Raw genomic sequence first — 22,988 nt, forward strand, 5'->3', positions numbered from 1 at the left:
CCTGGTGGCACCCAACCATTAGATGGCTTCCCACAGGGAGTAATTTATGAACTGGAGGAAATCTGGCCCATCTTCTCTGTTGATTTCCCCCAGATCCTTAATTACTGTCAGTACTGCCTGGCTGGGCTGATTTCCTCCCCAAGGCCCACCCATGCACCATTACTCAGCACCGGGCCCCTCCAAGCCCGCTGTCACCTGGAATCTTCGTCAATCGTCCAAGATGTTTTGAATTTAGAGGGCTGCGGCTTTGCAGTCCAGATCACAAACCGAGACAGTGTGTCACTGAAAGCTCACGCAGCAAATGCCACTTTCCAGCGGGAAAGAACTTAACAGCTCACACCGCAAACTCATTTTATCAGCTGGTTTTAGGGATAAGTAGAAAGGATTGTTGGGCCAGTGTAATGTGGGACAGGGTCTGTTTTTAGTCCATAGGTTTCTGGTGCTGTGTTCTTGGGCCTTCTGAAATGACACTGGCCATTTTAATGGGGCAGAACAAGCCATTAGTCTTGCTAATAGACTCACTGCATTGTCAGAGAAATTTGCCGTGCAATGGCTGGAGGCCATAAAGCCATTCCAGAGCACTCTGTGCCCACGGATGGTTTCCTGAAGAATTTATGTTGTAGTATTCTGGTCTCATTTATTCATGTCTGCGAGCTCACTGCCGTAATGACAAAATTAAATTACTGAGTGGGCTTTTATCCTCAAACATAGCTTTGTCAGCCCCCTTCGCGGCCCATGTCCAGCGGTTTGCAGAGAAGGTAACTTCCAGGAGGCTGGTGTGTTTAGGTGTGTTCTCCCCTCCCCTGCAGCTTCCCACTAATGAATGCCATTTCTCTGCGGTTGTGGTCTTTTAACACAGTCGGCGTATGTATGGCACCAGGTCGGAAGTGTGGGGCTGACAATTGATCTTCTGCCATCGGTGGCCTGGCCATTTATTAACATAATCCCCGTGACCTAATTTGGGGAACCTCCAGCCAGGCTTGTCTGGCTTTGGATCCTAGGGTCCTCTACAGTGGAATACAAGTCCCGTGCAGCAGATGGCAAGGCAGCACCGCATGATACTTAGAACCCCCAGATGGATGTGTTCACAGCCTGTCTACCTTGGCTAAGGGAGCCTGTGGTCATTCCTACTTAGAAGACAGGGGACAATCAATTCCTTAAGAACAGAGCCTGGGGTTGGAGAGATGGCTCAGTGGTTCAAAGAGCTTGTAGCTCTTCCAGAGGTCTCAAGTTGAAGTCCCAGCACCCATATCAGGCATCTAGCTCACAAATGCTTGTAACTCTAGCTCCAAGGCATCCAACACCCTCTTGTGGCCTCAGAGGGCACCAGCAGACACAGAGCATACACTCACATAGGCACATACACATATACACACATAGAAACACACAGAAGTAAAGATAAAACTTGTTAAAAGAGAAAAAGAAGAGCCAGGTGGTGGGGTTGAGAGTGAAGAGGATATTGTTTGATGGCACCATAGGAAGGATACGGTTGACAACAATAACTTAAATATTTCAAAGTCACTAGTAGAAAGGATTTTGAATGTTCTCTCAATGACTAAGTTGGTAGATATACCAATTAGGCTGATCTGACTGCTACCCATTACATGCAGATAGTTCAGCATATACTGTACACTGTGAGTATGTATGATTATTTTTGCATAATTAACATATATTAAATATATGCAAATACATTCATATGAGAGAGAAAATTAAAAAAAATTTTTAAAAGACAAAGACAGATTCCAAGTCATTAATGTCTTCAGAAACTCCCTGATTGTACTATGAGGCCCTGGCCACACACACAGAGGCAGTACCTGGCTGGTGGAGAGGACAAACCGGTTGCTCATCAGGTATGTTTCATCCATGAACATCTCAGGTGGCTCCCTGCACAGGTCCCGGGCCAGCTCTCTCAGTGCCAGCAGGTGGTTGTCAATGGCCATGCCAGTTATGGCCTGGGAGTCAGGAACAAGAAATCAATGAGACTTTCACTCATCTGTACCTTCTCTCCTATCTTGTCTCCTTAAGACCAGTGATAACTCCAGCAGTCACGGCTCTTGCTTAAACCACTCTGGATGGACAGCCTGTGTAAACCCAGGATGACTGCTTTACTATGCAGCCTCTGCTCCTGGAGTCTTGCATACTGCTATACACACAGGCTGTGCCCAGAGAAGGATGGGCCCTACCTTACCAATGTCTGGATAAAAGGTAGGTGAGCCCATCACCCACTACACAGTTGCACCAGCATGCTATTCTAACAGAAGAATGGGTGAGCCTGCCTATCCCAACATCAACCTGCTCTGGACAGGCAAAGAATATTCAGGAGAAGGCTGGCTCATATGTTGGGTCCAGTCATAGGGGAGGGGTGTCAAAACTGTCAGGCCTAGAATCACACCATAAATAATTTTTCACCCTCCAGCACAAAGCTGGGACAGGGTTTGTCACCTAGTCAGGGCAATGTGTGGACTCACTTAAATTTGACTCATCATCTCAGAAATTAAGTCAGGAACTAGAGTGCTGAGCAGAGCTCTGCTGATGCTAAGGTGAAAGACTTGTCGAATGATGTGGCTCTCTCTTTCTGTCTCTGTCTCTCTGTCTCTGTCTCTGTCTCTGTCTCTGTCTCTCTCTCTCTCACTTTTGAGACAGGGTTTCTCTGTGTAGCCCTGGCTGTCCTAGAACTCACTCTATAGACCAGGCTGGCTTCAAACTCAGAGATCCCCCTGCCCCTGCCTCCAAGTGCTGGGATTAAAGGTGTGCGTCACCACTGCCTGGCTCTCTCCCCCCCCCCCCCCCCCCCCCCCGAGATCGTTAAACTCTCCTCATAGATGAGGTGGAGGGGAGGACTCGGGGGCCAGACACTGTTTAGGTCTCCCCACCTTCAGGCAGCATGGTACCATCTACACTCTGTTTGCTTTGGTTTGTGATCATTTGTTTATTTAGGGCAATTGAGGAAGTGGGGAGACTTGGAGGACCTGCTCCTAACAGTAGCAATAACCCGGTTAGCACCAGAGTAATTAAACTTTTGGGGTCGCCCTTATGTATGGTGGCCATTTAGCTGTTTGAGGCCCTCGTGGGAGGAAACTGCCCTTTGCCAGTGAACTTGGCTTGGGCTTACAAGGCACGTATTCGCATGTGACAGCTGCTCTCCTTCCATTAAGAACAAATGCATAAGGATGATGCAGAGGCTCTGGTCTCTCTGCAGGCATCTAATTACAGTCTGAAAAGATGTTATAAAACTTCTGCTAACTTTATTCCTGATTAATTTACTTATGTCAGGCGGTGCTGTAGATGGAATCAGAGGCCTCATGCATGCTAACAAGTGCTCTACCTTGGGGCTCTGTTGGGACAAAGTACTCCCCAATAGTGGGCACTCTTGTTTCTCGGGGGACCTCTCTTTATTCCCTTTGAGAAGGTCCGCACAGGGAGACGTTCTGTAAAGCAGCCTGCCCATTCTGCTCATGTCAGTTAAATGCGTCCAGAGGAGTGAAGTGAACAGTTGTTATTTAGAGTGCTGAGCAGCAGTGAGGGCAAGGACTCCTAGGAAGGTCCTCCATCTAGGCCTTTGAGGAGCTACCATACGTCTAATGCTGCTGTCGTGGAAAGCAGAGGGGCAGAGGCGGCCTGTGTTCACGCTGTAGTGGGGTAGGGCGTCACCATCATGTGACCTGCACGTAACTGTCAACTGCAATGAAGGCTGGGAAGGAGGAATGTGGAGAGATAGGAGGGGAGTGAGGGGCTGGACCATGCCTCCCCACCCAGTTTCCTTTCCTTTCTATCTCAAATACCCTTGTGCTGTGGGAGGCTGCCTTTTCCTGTGTCTTTCCCCTGTTTTCAGGGCCAACTGGGTACCAGTGCCACCTACCAGCTGCCCCCTACCTCTCTCTCCTCTCTCTGCTGCCCACTCCTGAGTCAGTTGCTTTTGTCTGATCCCACTCCACAGGGGCAAGGTCTTCTAGCCGCTCTTTCTGATAATATGTTCATTGTTCGGAATCCATGCTTGAGAGTATGGTGACTGTACCTTTACAGACTTACTTAAAACTTCATGTTATAAGAAAGAAAACAGCCGGGCAGTGGTGGCACACACACCTTTAATCCCAGCTCTTGGGAGGCAGAAGTAGGCGGATCTCTGTGGGTTCGATGCCAGCCTGGTCTATAGAGTGAGTTCCAGGAAAGCCAGGGCTACACAGAGAAACCCTGTCTCAAAAAACCAAAAACAAATAAATAAATAAAAATAAATAAAAATAAAATAAATAAAAATTACTTCCTGCTTCCTCTACTTACTTCTCAGTCTTTCCAGTAGAGTCATATTTCAACTCCTGGCCGTTTGAGCAACAGCCAATGCTTAGATGATGCCACTGTGTAAACATTCACAGCTGGGTCTTGTAGTATATTATGATTAGATTAGAACCCAGCACCTATCACCTAAGGCAAGTGCTCTACCAACTTAGCTGTGCTCCCAGACATAGATTTCCTATCTTATTAAACATTTTGTTCTTCCTTTAAATTGAGTAGATTAAATTGGATATTTTTAACGTATCTACTTCTAATTAGTTCTCAAATGCAGCCATCATTTCATCCCTCCTCTCACTGATCCCTCCTTTATGCACCAATAGCTCTCCAGATCTACTGAGTAGCTGCTGACTTTTTGTTTCCTTTGGCCATCATCCTGGGGAGTCCTTCTGCTTCATTTCCGTTTGTGTGTGTTGAATCTTCTGGTTTTATGTCTCATTTTCTCACTTTGGAGACATGCGGCCTTTAGCTGTTTTATGAGAAAAAGTATTTAGTAAGTAAAAAACATAAATTTCTTCTGTCCGAAATGTCTGTATTCTATCTTCACAGCTGATGACAGTTTAGCTAGGTATGAAAAGTGTGTTGAAGATAGTTTTCCCTTAGAGTCTGAAGGCTTTGCTCCACTGTCATCTACCTTCTGATGTGCTGTTGAGAAACCAATTAAATTTTTTTTTTCTTTTGAGACAGGGTTTCTCTGTGTAGCTTTGCGCCTTTCCTGGAACTCACTTGGTAGCCCAGGTTAACCTCCAACTCACAGAGATCCACTGGCTCTGCCTCCCAAGTGCTGGGATTAAAGGTGTGCGCCACCATTGCTTGGCCCAGTTAAATTTTTATTTATGACCTTTTTTCTCTTTTCCTCTGAGAAACTTAGGATCTTCTCTTTGTCTGTAGTGTAATGAAAGTTCTTTAATATAGGAATTTTCTATTGTGTAAGATACTTGGTGAATTTCCTCAGTATAGAAACATTTTTTGCAGTTCTAAAGAAATTTTACTTTGTTAGTGCTGGGGATAGTATCCAGGGCTTTATGCCTCCTAGGCAAGCTCTCTGCCACTGAATTTTCCTTTGACATTTCTTTGAATTACTTTGTTGGTGATCCCTCTATTCTCTACTTTCTTTTTCTGAACAACTTTTATTTGGCATACTGCTCACCCAAACTAAGCTACCCCATTTTTCTTATATTTCAGCCATTTTTTGTTTGTGTTTAAAGTAGGTTGCCTTGGACTGTCTCCCAATATTTCCATTGAAAATTTCTACTACATTCTACTTTAGAACTATCTTTATTTCTTGATAATATTTTTTAGAGTTTCCCATTCTTATTTATTTATTTTGGTTTTTCGAGACAGGGTTTCTCTGTGTAGCTTTGTGCCTGTTCCTGGAACTCACTCTGTAGCCCAGGCTGGCCTCGAACTCACAGAGACCAACCTGCCTCTGCCTCCCAAGTGCTGGGATTAAAGGCATGTGCCATCACTGCCCAGCCCCCATTCTTATTTATAGAATAAGAAAATTTGAAATTTCACATCTTGAAAGTTACTAATCAATGAACTACATTAAGAGGCCATGCTTTTAATAGGTGATTAGGTCATTAGGGTTCTTTCCCTGTTAAGGTTCCTATAAGAGAGACTTCACACAGCTTTCAGCCTTCTTGTCTTCCACCACATGAACATAACACATCCTTCCACTCTGGAGGATGCAGCAGCAGGCATCATCTTGGAAGCAGGGGCCAACAGCCTCCCCTGCTGACCCTTTGATCTCAGACCCTGATTCCAAAGGTGTGGGAAATCTGTTCTTGATAAACTATCCAGTTCAAGGGATTCTGTTTTAGCAGGCCAAACAGAAAAACCCATCAACCAACCCCTTCTTTTCACACACTCCACTTCCGGTGCATCCCTGGTGCCTGAGCTACCCAAAGGTGCTATGATGCAGTTTGGTGGGTTTTCCAGCCTCTTTGCCTGTGCCCTAAGCTGGCCGTCATCTGCTCTGCTTTCTCTAAATCTTTGCTGTCACCTCTTCTCCAATTCTCTTTCCTATGTGTATAGCTTAAAATACCTGCATGTTGTCCTGGAGAATTCCAGAGTGGGGGATATTCAACTCTTATGTTCAACATGCCCCGTTGAATCAGAAATCCACACATTCCTCTTCATCCCTTTGACCCTGCCCAGCCACAGTCTGTACACCAGCTCTCCCCAGTATCATACAGCTTCTGCTTAGCCAGCCACTCCCACAATGCAACTTGCCTGTGGCTCCCCCCCACCCCCTGCTTTCAGGGTCCTCTAGGCTTTACCCAGTAGGTCCGCATAGAGAGGATGATTAGGACCACGGGCATGAGTGCAGGTGTCTGAAATGGTCTGCACTTGTCTGTGCTGGGGGGTCTTTTGCTCCACCCCTTGGCGTCTCTATAAATACTCTGAGGCAGAGACAGTCAGGGTTCGTTGGAATAGGTTTCAGACCCTCTTGAGGCTATCCTGTATTTTCTGTTTATCTCCACACTCTAAATCCTTCTATCAATATTTCCTGCTGCCCACACTCAAGAAAACTCTGTGGAGCTGTGGGGTTGGTGGGTAATGCCCTGCACTTGCCCTTCTTTTTGTAACAGACAATCAGCTCTTCTGCCCCTCAGTCCTTTGCAAGCTGCACACACTGAGCTGTTCTTCTCATCAGATGTATTCACAAGATGCCTGCCTTTACAACACGCTGCTCTCTTCTTGGCCTTCTTTCCCTTTCTTCTTCATTTTATTTTTTTTCCTGGTTTTTCGAGACAGGGTTTCTCTGTGTAGTCTTAGTCCTGGCTGTCCTGGAACTCACTCTGTAGATCAGCCTGGCCTTGAACTCACAGAGATTGGCCTGCCTCAGCCTCCTGAGTGCTGGCATTAAAGGCATGCACCACCAACTCAGGTTTCCTTCTCTGTCTTAATCCTTCCCACTTCACGTTACGGATTGCTTCCTCAGGGAATTCATCTCAGCTTTTCAAAGGAGAGGAGAGAGCCTGCTCCTCCATGTTCTCTGAAACTTCTCAGACTCTCTTCATGTGGCTTTGACATAACTTTGAAACACCTCTCCCCCAGCTCCATGTTAATCTCCCTACTGACAGTGCTTAGGATTTGTTTCCTGTATGTAGCACTTTGCCAAGCAGGAAGCAGGAAAAAGAGTAATTCATGAAATATAGAGAGGACAGTTGCAGGAGCTTGGATCTGACATGTTTCCAAAGGCTCATGCATTGAAGACTGAGCACCATTGGGAAGCAGTGGAAACTCTAAGAGATGGAGCCCAGTGGAAGGTCTTCCTGTAATTTTGGGTATGCCCTTGAGGGGGATTGTGGGACCCTAGCTCCTCCCTTTCTTCTTTACTTGATGGTTTTGTTTCATCGTGGGCTCCCTACCATGATGTACTGCCTTTCCACAGACCTGAAATCCCTGGACTGACACCTCTGAAGCTGTGAGCCGATACCCTGTCCCTTCTCTGGATGATTGATTGTCTTGACTATTTTGCTTGAGTAATAGAAAGTGACCTTTTCAGACAAGAATCTCACTCGTATACCAGGCTCGCCTTGAACTTGTGATCCTCTGCTTTGGGCTCCTGAGTACTTGGAGCACAGGCTAATATAGGGCTTAAACAGAACAAATATAGATATTAAGATGAATTAGGGACTGAGTTAGAGGAAAGTCTACACTGGTGAGTTCTAAAACCCAGAAATATGTTGTATTTGCTTTCAAGTACATAGAGAAAAATTTCATCAATCCTTCTCACAGATTTTTGTCATCCTCCTGGTTGATTTTGAGTGATCTGTAATTAACATATTGATCACTAGCTCAAATTCACCATTGTTTGTATGCAAATTATGGCTTTGCAATATTAAAAAATAAATTATTCCCTCAAACTAGAGAAATAGTCCCCATACAATTTTGATGTCACTATTAATTTTGAGCAAAGACTTTGAGTTCACAGGCAGCATACATGAACATAGAGCAATCAAGAGGGAAAAGCAGCCTGGGTATTAGTGAATTCTAACTCCTTTCCAGTGTGCCAGGGACCAAGCTACCAGTATTCATCACGCTGCCTGCCCCCACCTCAATTTGGTGGCTCTTGTAAACTGGAAAGCACCACACATATTGTGGACTATTATTAGCATTATGGCTATGTCAACAGATTTCAAACACCACTTACTGTTGTCTGGTGGAACCTGGGGAAGGCAGGAAGGGTAGGCTGCCCATGATGTAGAAAGAAGAAAAAGACCCATCCAGTGGCAGAAGCCTGTAATCAATCCCAGCCACTTGAATGACTGAAGTGAGAGGATCTCACATTAAAGGCCAACCTGGGCTAATAGTGAATTCAAGGCCAACCTGGGCAACATAATGAGACTCTTGTTTAAAAATGAAAAGTAAAAAAAAAAAAAAAAAAAAAGAACGTAGCATATACAGCTTAGTGCTATAGCACTTGTCTTGTATGTGTAAGACCTCAAATTCAATCCCCAGTGTCACAAAAATAGAATGAGAATGAGGGTCGGTAGCCTGGCTGAGTCACCAAGCAGTTGGTGTTAGGGAAGCACCACCACTCACCATGACTGTGTACTCAGTCTGGGCCTGGATGGCTGACTTCAGCAGCTGCAGTTTCTCAAAAGCCTGTGGACAAAGGAGAAGGTGTCAGAATGCTGGAGCCAGAGAATCCTGTCCTGGAACAAAGTGCATGGGCAGCCACAGCAGCCTCACGGGCCTCCTTGTGGTTCCTTAAGGCAGAGCGGGGTTTACCAGCATGGTAGCTTTGTGGTCAGTCATGGCTTGCACGAAAGCCAGAGCCTCTGGAGTGGCCGACCTGATGTTGTCCACCCGACCTTCCTGGAACCGGCGAATGGATGCACTCTCATAGGTGGGCACCAGTCTCTGATAAAGCCTGAACAAGATAAAAGATGGATGGCAAACAGTAATTTGTTCTCAGGGAGTCATAAATACTGAAAGAAATATAGCCCCGGCAGGCTTTATTTTCATAGCTCTGACATGACATGGCATAGTATTTCATTTTAATGTTAATAGAATTCTAGAGGAGAATTCCAAAGATGAATGCTGGCAAGTTTTTGATGTGAAGAACCATGTACACTTTTATCCACTGGGGACTCCCTTGATATAAAACGAAGAGGCGACTGGTTGCTTTTGAAAAACAAAACACCACCACCAGTCTGTAGGGAAACCTGGAATTTTCTGTGAAACCTAATGAGTGTTGATTAATATTATCACAGCATCAGATGAAAGTGCAGTGCATCATGCACACCTTTAAGGGAAGCCTGTTTTATTTTAAATGGTTCACCATGACCTCTAATCAAAGCAGGCGAGCATGGTGAGTGTAAACAGATGCCCAGGCCCACAAGCGTGTCAAGGTGTATCTCACGGGGGAAACTGTGGCTGATGTCCCCACACATTGTTTCAGTCTCCTGGCCATTCTAGCAGAGCTCATGCTGCTGGCTTGAAAGCCTTTCCTCCTGTGCATGGAAACCAGGTGGACACCCTAGGCTTGCCTCCCTGACCAGCAGACACCCACTTCCCATCAGCCCATGACATCCATGGAGTCGAGGAAAAGGAAGAAGAAAAAACAGCAGAGTTCAGACCAATGGAAGCCCAGTGTTACATAACGAGCTGTAGCCTTGTCTTACTACCTTTATAGGGGCGAGCTCCTGGAGGGACAATGTGATAGAATAGAAAGCTGGGTGACAACAGAGCCCAAGGTGGTGGCTTCTGGTAAGAGAAGGTCTGCAGACAGTCCTCTGAAAGGTGACAGGTGAGAGAGAGGATTCATGGCCAAGGCAAAGATCTGGAGGCCAAAGAGTTTACAGGAGGGTCCCAAAGCACAAGGGGGCCCTGGAGTACCAGACAGCAAGTGTTGGTCTTATTTGGGTGTGTCCAAGGCCACTCTTCGTGAATACAGGACTGTAGGGGACACAAATGGAAGCAGTGATCTGTGGAGCCTGTGCTCCAGCTGGCCAAGCAAAGGCTGTTGGTAGTTTTGAAGGGGCTGATGGTGGTGATAGGGGAGGGCAGACAGGAGGCTTGAGAGACATCTGGAGAACTGACATGGGGGTCCACGGATGCAATAAAGGGACAAATAAATAAGGATCCCCAAGTCTTTGATTAGACTAACTTGGAAGGTGGGGAGGGTGTCATCGCTTCCATGCCCCCTTGGAAGAGCAGGGAGGGAGGGGTCACACCACCAGGACTCAGATGGGTGGAGGAAATTAGATGAGGAACAGTCTCGGCAATTTCTTGGTCTTCCTAACCCACGTGATTCTCTTTAGCCCCACCTGGTAGCCCCTTTTAGCCCCAGCTCAGGCAGTCCCTCAGTTATGATACTTTTCTTCTTCTCTTGGAGTTTGATTCTGACCTGAAACCTAGTTCAGAGGGCAATGTCTCTGTGCAGCTTTGGCTGTCTATCCCCCAGGGCTCCGCCCTGACCCTGAAAGCCACACTTCGCTTTGGGATGCTTCTAGACTCTAAAGCATCTGTTTCGCCGACAATTGGCCTGGGCAATGGCTCATCTTGCCTTCACCCACCTGTAGAAGGCCAGCTGGAGGGCTACCTGGATGAAGGCATCAGGGCTGCATTTCTGCTTCTTAATAAATGTTTTTCCGTAGTTGTCGAACTTATAAACAATGAAATCCAGATTCTTTACTATTCTGTGGAAGAGGAAGAAGATATTCTGCATGCAAGATAGGCTACCTCTACCACAGAGCCCACCCAAGCTTTCTGATCCTGGTCCATGTCCTAGTGGTCCAGAAGGTGAGTGCACAGCCCTTCTCCAGAAATACCCTAGGATATCAGAGACCTACCTTCACTCATGTCAAGTGGCAGAAGGCACACTTGTGCCTTTCTAGAAGAGCTCAGCCCAGAGGGGCCCTTCTAGGGAGAGGTGGGAGGAGCATGGAAATGAGACATTTGCATGGGCAGGGTGAGCCTCACCCGCAGACTCCTACCTGCTGGCTGCCTACAAAGCAAGCCTGAAAGAGACCATTTATATGTCTGTGGAGGAGCAGGGGTCCAATGTCACTGTGGATTCTCAGCTGTCCTAACAGTTAATTTCTCAGCTGGTGGTCACCCATACTCACGCCTGCTTGCCATGGGCAGAAGGACTTGGGATCTGACTGATTGTCATGGTAGGCCTCGCTGGGACTTTATTCGTCTGTTGCTTTACTTGTAACAGAAGTCCCATGTTACCAGTGACTGCTGATAGGTCTCCCAGGACATGCTTATCATTCTCAGAGTGTCAGGAAGCTTCCCTTTGTCTACACAGAAATGCCTGGGCCACCCCCATATTGACCAGCATCATCCTTTATAATGAGTTAGGGGTCTAGTCTGACTGTCATGGGGGCATTGCCAGCAAGGTGTATGCCATTGTCTCAGGTCCTACAGGAGTAACCTGCCCTGACTCATACCGTCCCTGGGATTGGATGCTACATCTACTGGCCCCTGGCCCACCTTAAATCAGTCCTCCTGCCTCACATGAGCTGAGCTCCCGGGAGTCGTGCAGCTGCTTGGGACAGGAGAGACCCTACCTTTTGAAACATTGCTTGGGCAAATTCTCTTTCACCACAGCCACTCAGAAACCCCCATCCCACACGCTGCTCACCTAGGTCCACCACTTCCCACAGACTGTTCGGATCCAGGTGACTCCTCATGCCCTGTTAGGAGGAAGCTGAGGGAGTTCTCCCTAAGACACAGGGCCAGCTCAGGTCCCTTAGAATGATCAGATCCTTCAGCTATTTTTCTATCTCCCTCTTCTGGCAACCCACCCACCTTGGACCCCCAAAATAAAAGTTGAGATGTCAACATCATTCCATGGAAACCTGGAGCCCCCTTCCTTCCACATTCAGTAAAGCTAGGCAGCCTCCACAGCAGCTCCAAGTGAGGAATGTTTCCATCCCAGGTTTCCCAGCTTGGCCACACTGTGCCCTGCTCACCTGTGCCACTCCCACAGACTCCCCCACAACTTCTACTGAGGAGCAGCTCCTCATCACAGGCAAGGCAGGCTCTTCATAGCATGACCCAGCTTCTCTTTTATGTCCCAATTCCAGCCATCTTCTTGTTTACCGTCTCCATACCAGCCTGGATCTTTACGAACCTACAGTGGCTTATACAAGCCACTGTCTTGCCTCTTCCCTGCCTGCTAGCCCCTCAAACTGCTACTCATCCTCACTGTCCAGGCAGAGTTCAACCCTGTGTCTATCTTCAGGTTCAGGTCTGCAGGCCTCTCTCTGTTTTGGGCACTTCATGCCTCATGTATTATTTGATCTGGGGGTCTGCTTCTTCTACTAGAGTGTGGAGGATAAGCCCAGGACACACTCCTTTCTGAGTTCCCAGTACTTGACCACAGAGCTGACACACACTAGAACTCCACAAGTTTGATGTGTGAATGAATGGGTGTTCTCACACTCATTTACACAGGGACTGATAAGGACAGTTCAGATCCAGCCCTTCTGTGTCCCTTAAGGCCCAAAGCGGCCCCTCCCCAGGGAAAAAGGGTCCCTTATCTGGTTGCAGTGTAAAGTCAAATTGAAATAGCTCGGATTCAAATGACCTATTCAAAGCAGTTGTTTATTACTCCCTCAAAGCAGGGAATCATTTCCCAGCCTTGACTCTGCTTAGTCAGGTGAAACCTGCAGGAAAAAAATAGCTTCAGGTTTGCATTTTATGAAAATGGTAGATATTCGAGCAAGGTTATTTCCTGAGAGCCATGACACCTCCTTAGCTTGACTGATTTTCCATGAGGGCTGAGAGTGGGTGGAGCCTGGAGGGGAACAGAGTCTCAAGGGCCTTTGGAATCACCCAGGGTGCTTCAGCAGCTGTTGAGGGGGGCAGAGTGGGCCTTGGGGTTCCCCTCACCTTTGAAGTTTCTCTGCGGAGGAGGCAAGGTGGCCTTGAGTTTCTGGGGAACATTTCCACCTCAGCCTCCTAGGGGCAGGGAGCTCACTCACTGAGTCAGCTCGCACCAGCTTCCTGTTACTCTTCATCCTGCAGACACAGAGAGACAACCTCCTGAGGCCCTGCAACCTGGGGCTGTGGGCAACGTTGCTTTCCTGCGCACCCATCTTAGCTGCTGGTGTGCACAGCTCCTGAACTTTAGGGGGTCTGAGCTGCTGGAAGCATGGAGCAGATAAAGCAAATTCAGTGACAGAGCCAGGATCCCACCCACTTGCACCTGACGCCAAAGTGCATCATTTCCTTCTATATCTCCTAGTTTAAAACCGTGTTCGGGCTGTACTTATGGGAGACTTGGAAATGAGGTAGCAAGCTGAGTGTGTGACTCAGTCACTCCAAAGACTTTTGTGGAAGAGACTGAGAACCTACATGCCAGGAGATACTACAAGAGAGTGAGCAAAACCGTGAAAGCTAGAAGGAACTCAGCCTGGTTAAGGAACAGGAAAGCAGGGCTTCACCCTAGCCTGCATGAAGGCTGGGGACCTGGCCTGGGATGGAAGAGACCTCCCTCTGTGCCTGTTGCAGGTCTCAGGACCAACAAAGATTGATCTGCGCTTCCCTGGATCAAAGCGTGGATCCCGCTTCTCTCTGTCTGCCCTGAGTTTCCTGCCTGCTCTGTCCTCCCATCTGCGGCTCACAGAGCTCATTTTGCAGTTCTCGAGCTCCTTTCCAAATTCATCTTTGGCTCAGCCATTTTCTGGCCCGATACCCCAGTTTCTGCCGGCTTTTCATGGCAGCCCTCTGAGGTCTTCCTCTGCTCTGCCTCAGACTCACATATGTTTCAGCAGGTGCTCCGTGCACTGTACCAGGACGATGCCATCAAATGGGGAGTGCTCACACACCACACCACAGGTGCCATCTTGGCCCACCACAAACTGCAACAAAAAAGAGGCAGGTGAGCTGACCCTGGAGTCAGCATTTCAAACTAGGCTCTGGGCCTGGCTTAGGACCACCTGACCTAGTGGAGCATTTCCCCTCCAAGGATACCAAGGATCACTGATTCCTGAAAAGGATGCTGCAGGTGGCTGCAGGCACAGAGGGTGTGGAAATCTCAAGGAAGCTCCCACCGGACTCCAGGCAGTGAAGGGGCAGCCCAAGTTCCCCACGGAAGCAGTCCAGGGTGAGCTCATAATGTCTGGTGCATGGTCTATAGGGCTGAGTGGGTGCTCAGTCCTTTTTGTCCTTAATTGCATGCACAGCAGACACCATTCTCCACTGCTTTTTGTAACCAATTGCCTAATGGACTGACTCTGCTTCTCTTGGCAACCGTTGATTTTATTCCCAGGATCTAGACCAGTGTCCATCCCAGAGCAGCTGCCGGGTAATTGAGTTGCATGAATGAATAAAAAAATAACACTGTGATTTGGTGTAAGAGGATTTGTAGGGAGAAATAGCAGGTTCCTTGGCAGGAAAGGTGTGGGGAGAATGTTCTGTTAAATAGTCACCAGATCTAAGTCTGCTGTCATGTCTGGTTATGGAGGAAACATCTGCCGGACTCTTCAAACCCCTGGACTTGGCTCGTTTAAACCAGCCCAGTGGAGCAGTTCACAAGACTGAGATGGAAATTAGAGAGACAGGCTCTGGGGGATCCACAGACACCAGAAAGATTCCGTGGGCCTGTTTTACAAAGACTATATTGAGTTGACTTTGGAAATGAACATTCTCAGAGCTCAAAAGTATTATGAGAAAGACAAGGCTTGACTCTTGGGGTGTACCCCATGTGAAGTGGGCCTGTCTGGAGTTCCTCACACTCAGACTGACCTGGGTAATGAACAAACAAGGAAGCAAAGGAACGAGCTCTTATGGTGTTTCCTGAAGGCACCTTCCAGGACCACGGCACACATAGTTTGAGCTTCCTCTTCTCATACCTTCCCCCAGTCTTGGTTATCTTTGCCAGACACTGGATTCTCAATGTATTCTAATAATCTAACCAACAATCACACACCCACAGAGCATCTTTTGTATGCATCTTTCTCTCTTTTCCTTCGCTAGCAATCTCTTTCTTTCCATGTGGAGACTCATTCTCTATTCAGGTCCACGACACCTCAGTAGCACTCCAAGCTCACCTATTTTCTGTCCTGTCTACACAATGGGGACCATGTGCCCTCTCCCTATGAACATATTTCTGTCCCTGTCACTTAAAAGGATGAAAATAGATCTTGAAAAAACTGTATCCAGGGGCTGGAGAGATGGCTTAGCGGTTAAGAACACTGACTGCTCTTCCAGAGGTCCTGAGTTCAATTCCCAGCACCCACATGGTGGCTCACAACCATTTGTAATGAGATCTGGCACCCTCTTCTGTATACATAATAAATAAATAAATAAATCTTTAAAAAAAAAACTGTACCCAATGCTTACTCTACTCTATGTCCTGTACATCCATTACATCATTTTGTTCCCACCATTGCTCTGTGAATGATTGTAAACCACTAACACCACTGTGGATGCTAAACAGCCAGCACAGTGGGGATAGAACTCATCAGAAATAACAGAAACACTATGCAAACCAGTAACGAAAATAACCACCAAATGCAGGGATGGGGAGAGGAGAAAACTAGATACTTCCGGGAAATGCTTATGGAGGTGGGCTGTCCCAACCCAGAGAGATGGTTAACTTGCTTTTATATGGTCACTGTGAGAGTGTGGAGGTATTGTAAATAAACAAGATTGCATTAGATTTTGGCATGTTGTGGGGTATGCCGGGCATGATGGGGTTTGGAGGGTAGATGTCTGAAATGAATGGCCAACCTAGAGTATAACCCATTTGTGTGGTTGTTTGCCTCTAAATCAATGTAAGATATTGTCCCGACGCATGTAGGTGAAAAGCTATGGATTATTTGGTTGTACCTTAGAATGTAGTTAGGGAGTGCCGAGTTGCCCTGCTTCTCAGAGTGGGTTGAAATAGTCAAGCCAGGGGGTGGACATTCAGAGAAGCTGGCATCCCCAGTCTGACCTGTTTAACTAACTGTTGAGGACTTACTGGGTGAGTTCATGGTACTCTCCCACCCCAAAGTGTGATGGAGGTGGGGAACAAGCCCAGGTGTGACCAAGCTCTTCCAACACAATAGCAGGACAGTCAGGGAGTCTCAGTTGGGTTCTACTACTTGGCTTCTGAGAAGAACTCTGGCTAGTCTAGAGGTGATGTCACTAGTACAGGCTGAGTGACAGAGACAGCAAGACCATGTACTGGCAGCCAGCTCCAGAAGAGATTATACAGTTGCAAGGCCACAGACAAGCCACTTACCTGCAGGGACTTGTCGTACCAGCGATTTGCGCCATTGAAGCTGCAGCCTCCGCCATGGAGGAGCTGGAGCGCCCGGTGAGTGTCACTGAGCTCTCCAGTGCCCGGAACATCCAGGCATACCAGGCAGATGCAGCGCTCAATCATGTCCAGGGAGTCCCGGTTGGTGGAGTCTGCAGGACAGGTGAGTGTGGCCTCAGGTCTGGGGCACCTGCAGAGTCCCACGTGCTGCATGCAGCCTGCCTACCTTGACAGGACCCTGCAGCCAGATGTACAGTCCCAAGCCTCTGCTCGAGCCCAGTGGTCTCTGGAAGACTGTTGAAACCTAGCAGTGCCCAATGCTCCACCCAGTGTGAGGTGGCTGGTTCTGCATGCCCAAATGAAGTGGGTGCTCCAGTCCTCAGCCCTGTCCAGGATCCCACTCCCCTGCCCAACAGCACCCTCACTCTGGCACTGATATCACTATATCTGTGCATATTGGTCATTGACTCTGATTTTTTCCGAGTATTTGTTCCTGAAGGGTTTTTTTTTTGTTTGTTTGTTTGTTTTTGTTTTTTGTTTTTTGTTTTTTGTTTTTTGTTTTTTGTTTTTTGTTTTTGTGGAGCTGAGGATTGAACCCAGGGCCTTGCATTTGCTAGGCAAGCACTCTACCACTGAGCTAAATCCTCAACCCCATGAAGTTTTTACATTAGGCAATTTCACATGAAAAACTGAAGGAAAGGTGCTGCTTGCCTTCTGTCCCCGCCAGGCTGTTGATTCAGAGTCTGAGTTGCAGGGGGATGGACAAGGCTACAGCAGATGCTGAACCTTAATGCACTGGCTGGGGCTAGTTAAGAACTCACTTATCAGGTCAAATAGGCTAGAAGCCTCTAGATGTGCAGGACAGATGTCACCTGGGAGCCCAACCTGGCAGGTGGCACCAATCATGGGCACCTGCTGTTGCCACTGCCATGTTTTTCCTTCTTCCAAACACGGGGCCCTCTTGAGGAGGTGACTTTCTCCACCCCGTGCTGGATATGGGCATAATAACCCATCTTTTGCTTTGAAGTTAATAAAAAATTTAAGTCTATCATAAGCCAAAACTTCATAGCTTTGATCTAAAATTCCAAGGAGCTACTTCAAGACCCGAAGGAGAGGGCTGGCTGAGCATGGCCTGGGGACTCTGAACTTGGAGCTGGATGCAGTGACAGAATGGAGGCAGGTACCTGTAGCCTCTGGGCAGGGGTGAGAGTGCTCTACGCACAGAAGATTTGGGATGTGGCATTAGGAACCTCCGTGAACTATTGGCAGTTGTTGCTGCCTGCATCCTACAGCTTCCTTGCTCTTTACTCAGAGGACCCTGTGTTTAGCCTGGCACATGGACTGATGGTTAAAGTGACAATTTCCAGTCTCCTCTCAGCTAGAAGCAAGCAAAGGTCTAAGTTCTTCCAATAAAATCTAGAGGCAAGAAAGCCAAGTGCCTGTTCTCCTCACTGTGCCCCTTGTCTCTCTGGCAGGAAGATGGCCATGGTGCTTAGTTTTGGACTGCATGCTCTATGGCAGCTGGGGGTCAGGGTGGGCTTTGGGTTCCCAGGCTAGCCAGCACCTTCAGAGCACAGAGAGGGTATGCTGGGTCAGATCCTTCCCTTCACTCCCAGGAAGCCACATTATAGAGAAGCAGCAGGTACTCTGCACTCTTTCCACCTTCCTCCACACTATGCAACTCCTGAGCACCGGGCTATGCCACCCTTCCCTGTCTGCCTTCCTAGGTCCCCAAGGCTCTGGCTGTCATGCACCCTTCCAGGGGCTCTGGGTACTTTTTCATGTCTGTGGACTCATTGAAGGTGAGACCTCCATTTAATGTGGGCAAAGAGATGTATCCATGGTTAGTAACAGATTTCAGGGCACTTTACTGATCCTGGGCCAGACAAGAGATGATAATAGCTCAGCAGCCTTATAGGATAGCTCAGAGCCCCACTAAGGACCAGCATCCATACCCATCTGGCATAAGCCTAGTGGAAAGGCAAGAGTAAGGGTGTTCTGGGAACAGGATAGGTTCCCTTCCACTATAGGGTTCTCCACACTCTGCCCCTCTTTTCTCCAGCATGCATGCCTGAAGATGGCCCTGGAGCTAATCCTTATATGGTGTGCTGTGCTGGGGTCTCTTTAGACTCCTAGTATAGGCAATGCCTTTAGAGCATGGCAAGGTATGCCTGGCTAGACCCATGTCAGATCCAGATAGTCAGGGGAAAGGAGAAACATATAGGAAAGAGATAATAGCCAGGATGTGTGGTGGTATTGTGTTCCACAAAATATTGTGCATGCTAATACACTTATCTGGTGTCAGAGAACAGAACAGCCACAATATTAAACATAGAGGTTAGGCAGTGGTAGCACGCGCCTTTGATCCTAGCATTCCAGAGGCAGAGATCTACCTGGATCTCTATGTGTTCAAGGCTACAGCCAAGCATGGTGACTCACGCCTTTAATCCCAGGGAGTGATGGCAGAAAGCAGAAAGGCGTGAGGACCGGAAACTAGAAGCTTTTAGCTGGTTAAGCTTTCAGGCTTTTGAGCAACAGTTCAGCTGAGACCCATTTGGATGAGGACTCAGAGGCTTCCAGTCTGAGGAAACAGGATCAGCTGAGGAACTGAAAAAGTGAGCTAGCTGTGGCTTGTTCTGCTTCTCTGATCTTCCAGCATTCACCACAATATCTGGCTCCAGGTTTGATTTTATTAATAAGACCCTCTAAGATTGGTGCTACAAGAATGGTAGGAGGGCTGGAAGCAGACCCCAGCCTCATGGGAAAACTGATTGGGTCCAGCTAAAGTGCAAAGTTTATAGGATTTAGATGAGGCCAGATGACCACAATGCTGTGAGGTTATGATCCAGCCTTTGCTGAGCACCTGCTATGTGCCAGGTGCCAACTTAGGCATGCATACTATAATAGGAGACTGGCAACATTATCATGTCCTATTTGCAGGTGAAGGGAAAAGGAAATAAATAACCTGACTGTAAGCCATTTCCAAGATCTTACTTAAATATGAGGTTTGATAATAATTGCCCAGTAACTGGAGAAGGTTGGGTTTGTTCCAATCATGTAAGCCCCAAGCTCAAGTTGGGAGCAGAGCATCAAGAAAGTCAGACCTGGGAATGAGGAGCCCTCCCGAGAGTCACAGAAGTTTCCTGGGCCCAGTTTATGTGGTTATAGTAGAGCCAAGGAAACATGGGAAGAATAAGATCTTGTTGGCTAGTGAGGAGCCATGGACAGCTCAAATGCTATATATCATTTCCCTGTTGTCCATTTCTTGGTGAGCACTGGAAGTCTGGCTTTGTATCTCCCTATCCAGGGTTTCTTAGAAACAAGCCCAAACCAGTGTGTGACAGATAGGCTGCAGCCCAGCCAGGATGCTGCAGCAAGCCTGATCCAACCTCTGGATGGAAGAGTGAAAGCTTGGCATGCTCCTCCCACCTGTCCAGCACAGGCTTGCAGCAAAAAAGGGCTGTTCCTCTCCATGCTAGTAGCTTGACCTCCTTCAGACAGATGAGGCGGATCCCTGAGGATGGGCTGAGGTCGTGCTACCAAATGCTGGCCATGTCCGGCCCAGAAGTTCAGCACCACTCACCAGGAACTCACCCTGGCTCATTAGGCAAGATGAAATGGGAGCAGAACAGCAGTGTTGGGAAGCCAGGTGGCCTTGCAAATGAACTCCCTGAACGCAAGCCCTGATCCGTCAAATACTGACAAGTTTATTGTGTAGAGCAGGAAATGAAGCACACCCAAATTCATCTACCACGACTGTGGCCCAAGTGGAGTAGAAATACTGGGTAGTGGGATGGACACTCGTGGCAGGAGCTGTTTGTCTTGTGACCGCCTCGTGGAGCATGTCAGGGCTTGCTTAATGTAGTGAATCAATCTTCCTCAAGAAGCCCCTACTTGCTAATAGGAAGTGGGAATTAAGTAATAGGGAGTTTCTCCTGAGCCTTACAGCTTCAGTGATGTGGAAATTCCAGAGGTCTGGATGTTAGAAGCTTCCAGACTCACTCTGGTGTGCAAAGATACAACACAGTCCTTCATTCCTTGCTTTGGAAGGCTGGGACTCTCAGATCCTACTTCCTAACAAGCATGCACACCTGTACACAAACACATACACACACCCAGCCCTCTCCAAGACTTCTGCCTTCTCTGATCTCTACCAGAAAAAGTACAAATCCCATTTTCTTCCAGGAGGTGAGGTCCCTTAGAGACACAGAACTCCTCATCTTTTGTCATGTCCATCATAATGACTGTCCTTTCTAGGACAAGGGATTACATCTTTTGGGAGATACATTTTCCATCACACATTTGGTATTTTCCTCTAATCTACGGACTTGGGGAGGTAATCTGTATCATCCCAGTTCCCAGTGGCTGAGATGTCAACAAAAGTATGTCTTTGTCAATGAGACCTGTTTCTTATGAATCAGAACCAATTTGAATTGAGTTATAAAATCTCCTTTAAATTTTTCAAAAGGCAGAGTCTTGTCTTGCAGGAAAATGGACTAGGTTTTCCCCCATCCCTCCCATTGGAAGTCCTGAGTAAACATATAAAAAAAAAATCTAAGAAGTATCCAGAAGATAGAAAGAGGAAAGTACACCAGACAGGGGCCTCAGGCCCTAAAAAAGCAGCATGGTAGCAGGTCCTTTGAGTGTATTGGACTGAATTGTACTCCATGCAAATCATGTATTAAAGCTCCATTATGACTGAATTTGAGAAAGAACCATTAAAGCAGTAACTGAGGTTAAATGAAGTCGTGAGCAGAGCCTGTAATCCGCACATAGGACTGGTTCATATAAGGAGAGGCCCCAGTAATATGGACACCGTGAGAAGGCCTTTTAAAGACACAGTGGGAAGGTGGTGCTCTGCAAAGCAAGGAGTGAGGCTGCAGGGGAGGCTGTCCTTGCTGCCATGCTGCTCTTGGACCCCAGCTTCTGTAAGTTAGAAGGACACTTTTGAGTCACCCAGTCTGTGCTGTTTTTCTTATGGCATCTTAAGTAAACCAACACAGAGAGAGTCCCCTTTCTTCTCATCTAAACCAGTTCATTTCTGGATGAGAAGAGACCGGAAACATGAAAATACAAATGAGGATACACACATACAAAGACAATGACCCTACGCAGACCTCTCTATCCACAGCACAGTAGAAAACTCGTGGATAAGCAGGGTCTGCTGGTGCTTTCAAGTCCAGCACTTGGCAGGCAGATCAGGTGGATGTCTGTGACTTTGAAGCCAGCCTGGTCTACATAGTTCCAGGACAGCCAGGGCTACATAACAGAGAAACCAGACCTTGTAAAAAAAAAAATAAAATAAAAATAAAAAATAAAAAAAAAAAAAAAAAAAAAAAGAAAGAAAGAAAAAACAAAACAAAATGAAACAAAAAACCAAACAATCCCTCCAAAAGAAAGACAACTCTTAGATAATATAGCCTTTATGCTCGGCGGTGGTGGTATACACCTTTAATCTCAGCAGAGGCAGGTGGATCTTTGTGAGTTTGAGGCCAGCCTGGTCTACAGAGCGAGATCCAGGAAAGGCGCAAAGCTACACAGAGAAACCCTGTCTCGGAAAAAAAAAAAAAAAAAAAGATAATAGCCTTTATATTTCAGTCAAATATCACCAGGAAAACTGAACAAGTCCCCAACTCTAAACACACCTGTAGCCTAGCTGTTCCACCCCCTGCTGCCAGCTCAAGGCCAATGGAGAACCTAATCTGCCATCGATGATTCATGCTTAGGCACCTCCACCTCTGTGGATGTCAGAGACGCCATGATTTCTTACAGAAGCTGGACTTTCCATCTCCACTGAGTGGTGACGGGCCCACCCCACCATATTTCACACAGCACCCTCAGAAAGCAGGTCAAGACCTTGGATTCTCACTGAGCAGTAATAAGGGCTACCTCTCCTACTGGAGTATCAACAGATTGAAGAACATTGATTTCTGTCTCCACCTGGGTGTGATGAGGTTACATCTCCCCCATCACTGGCTGCAGTAGTAGGAGAATGAGACAATTCAATCCATGGGTTTATATAACACCCAGGGCCTTATAACATAAGTCACTCAAGTTCTAGTAGAAACCACATCAACAACTGGGGACATTTTGACTTTAACAGAGTGAAAGAAGTGTTCAAATTATGTGACATAGGTTTTTACATCCAGTACTTGTGAAATGTACAACAAGCAATTTTGAGCATGTTTGAAAGACAGGTTTTTTGGGGGTTTTTTTTGTTTGTTTTTGTTTTTTTTTAAAGGCAGAATGTACTGGCAGATAAATAGAAACTCTCAAAAAAGAAGATGTGAAGAACCAAACAGACAAGTTAGAAATAAAAAATAGTAAATATAAATACATAAAAGTAGATGGATCGAGAGCCAAGCATAGGGGGCAGAGAAGAGACAAGCAAACTTGAAGATGGAATAACAGCAGAAAGAGAAGAGACTGGAGGGGAGTGCAGAGCAGCTAAGGAACCTGCAGCACAGGACATGCGACTTCCATG

At 47.1% G+C, this 22,988-nt stretch overlaps 1 protein-coding gene across 1 annotated transcript in view; it reads right to left on the minus strand.

The window, feature by feature from the left end:
* Positions 1–22,988, minus strand: part of Chat (choline O-acetyltransferase) — a 53,141-nt gene that overhangs the window by 1,870 nt on the left and 28,283 nt on the right. The window contains exons 7-13 of the mRNA XM_036199443.1: positions 16,487–16,656; positions 14,017–14,117; positions 13,147–13,275; positions 10,821–10,943; positions 9,031–9,172; positions 8,842–8,904; positions 1,815–1,952 (exon numbers count right to left, since the gene is read on the minus strand). Coding sequence (XP_036055336.1) covers positions 1,815–1,952; positions 8,842–8,904; positions 9,031–9,172; positions 10,821–10,943; positions 13,147–13,275; positions 14,017–14,117; positions 16,487–16,656 — 866 coding nt within the window. The remainder of the gene's footprint in view (positions 1–1,814; positions 1,953–8,841; positions 8,905–9,030; positions 9,173–10,820; positions 10,944–13,146; positions 13,276–14,016; positions 14,118–16,486; positions 16,657–22,988) is intronic.

This window comes from Onychomys torridus, chromosome 9 (assembly GCF_903995425.1).
Source record: "Onychomys torridus chromosome 9, mOncTor1.1, whole genome shotgun sequence".
NCBI lineage: Eukaryota > Metazoa > Chordata > Mammalia > Rodentia > Cricetidae > Onychomys > Onychomys torridus.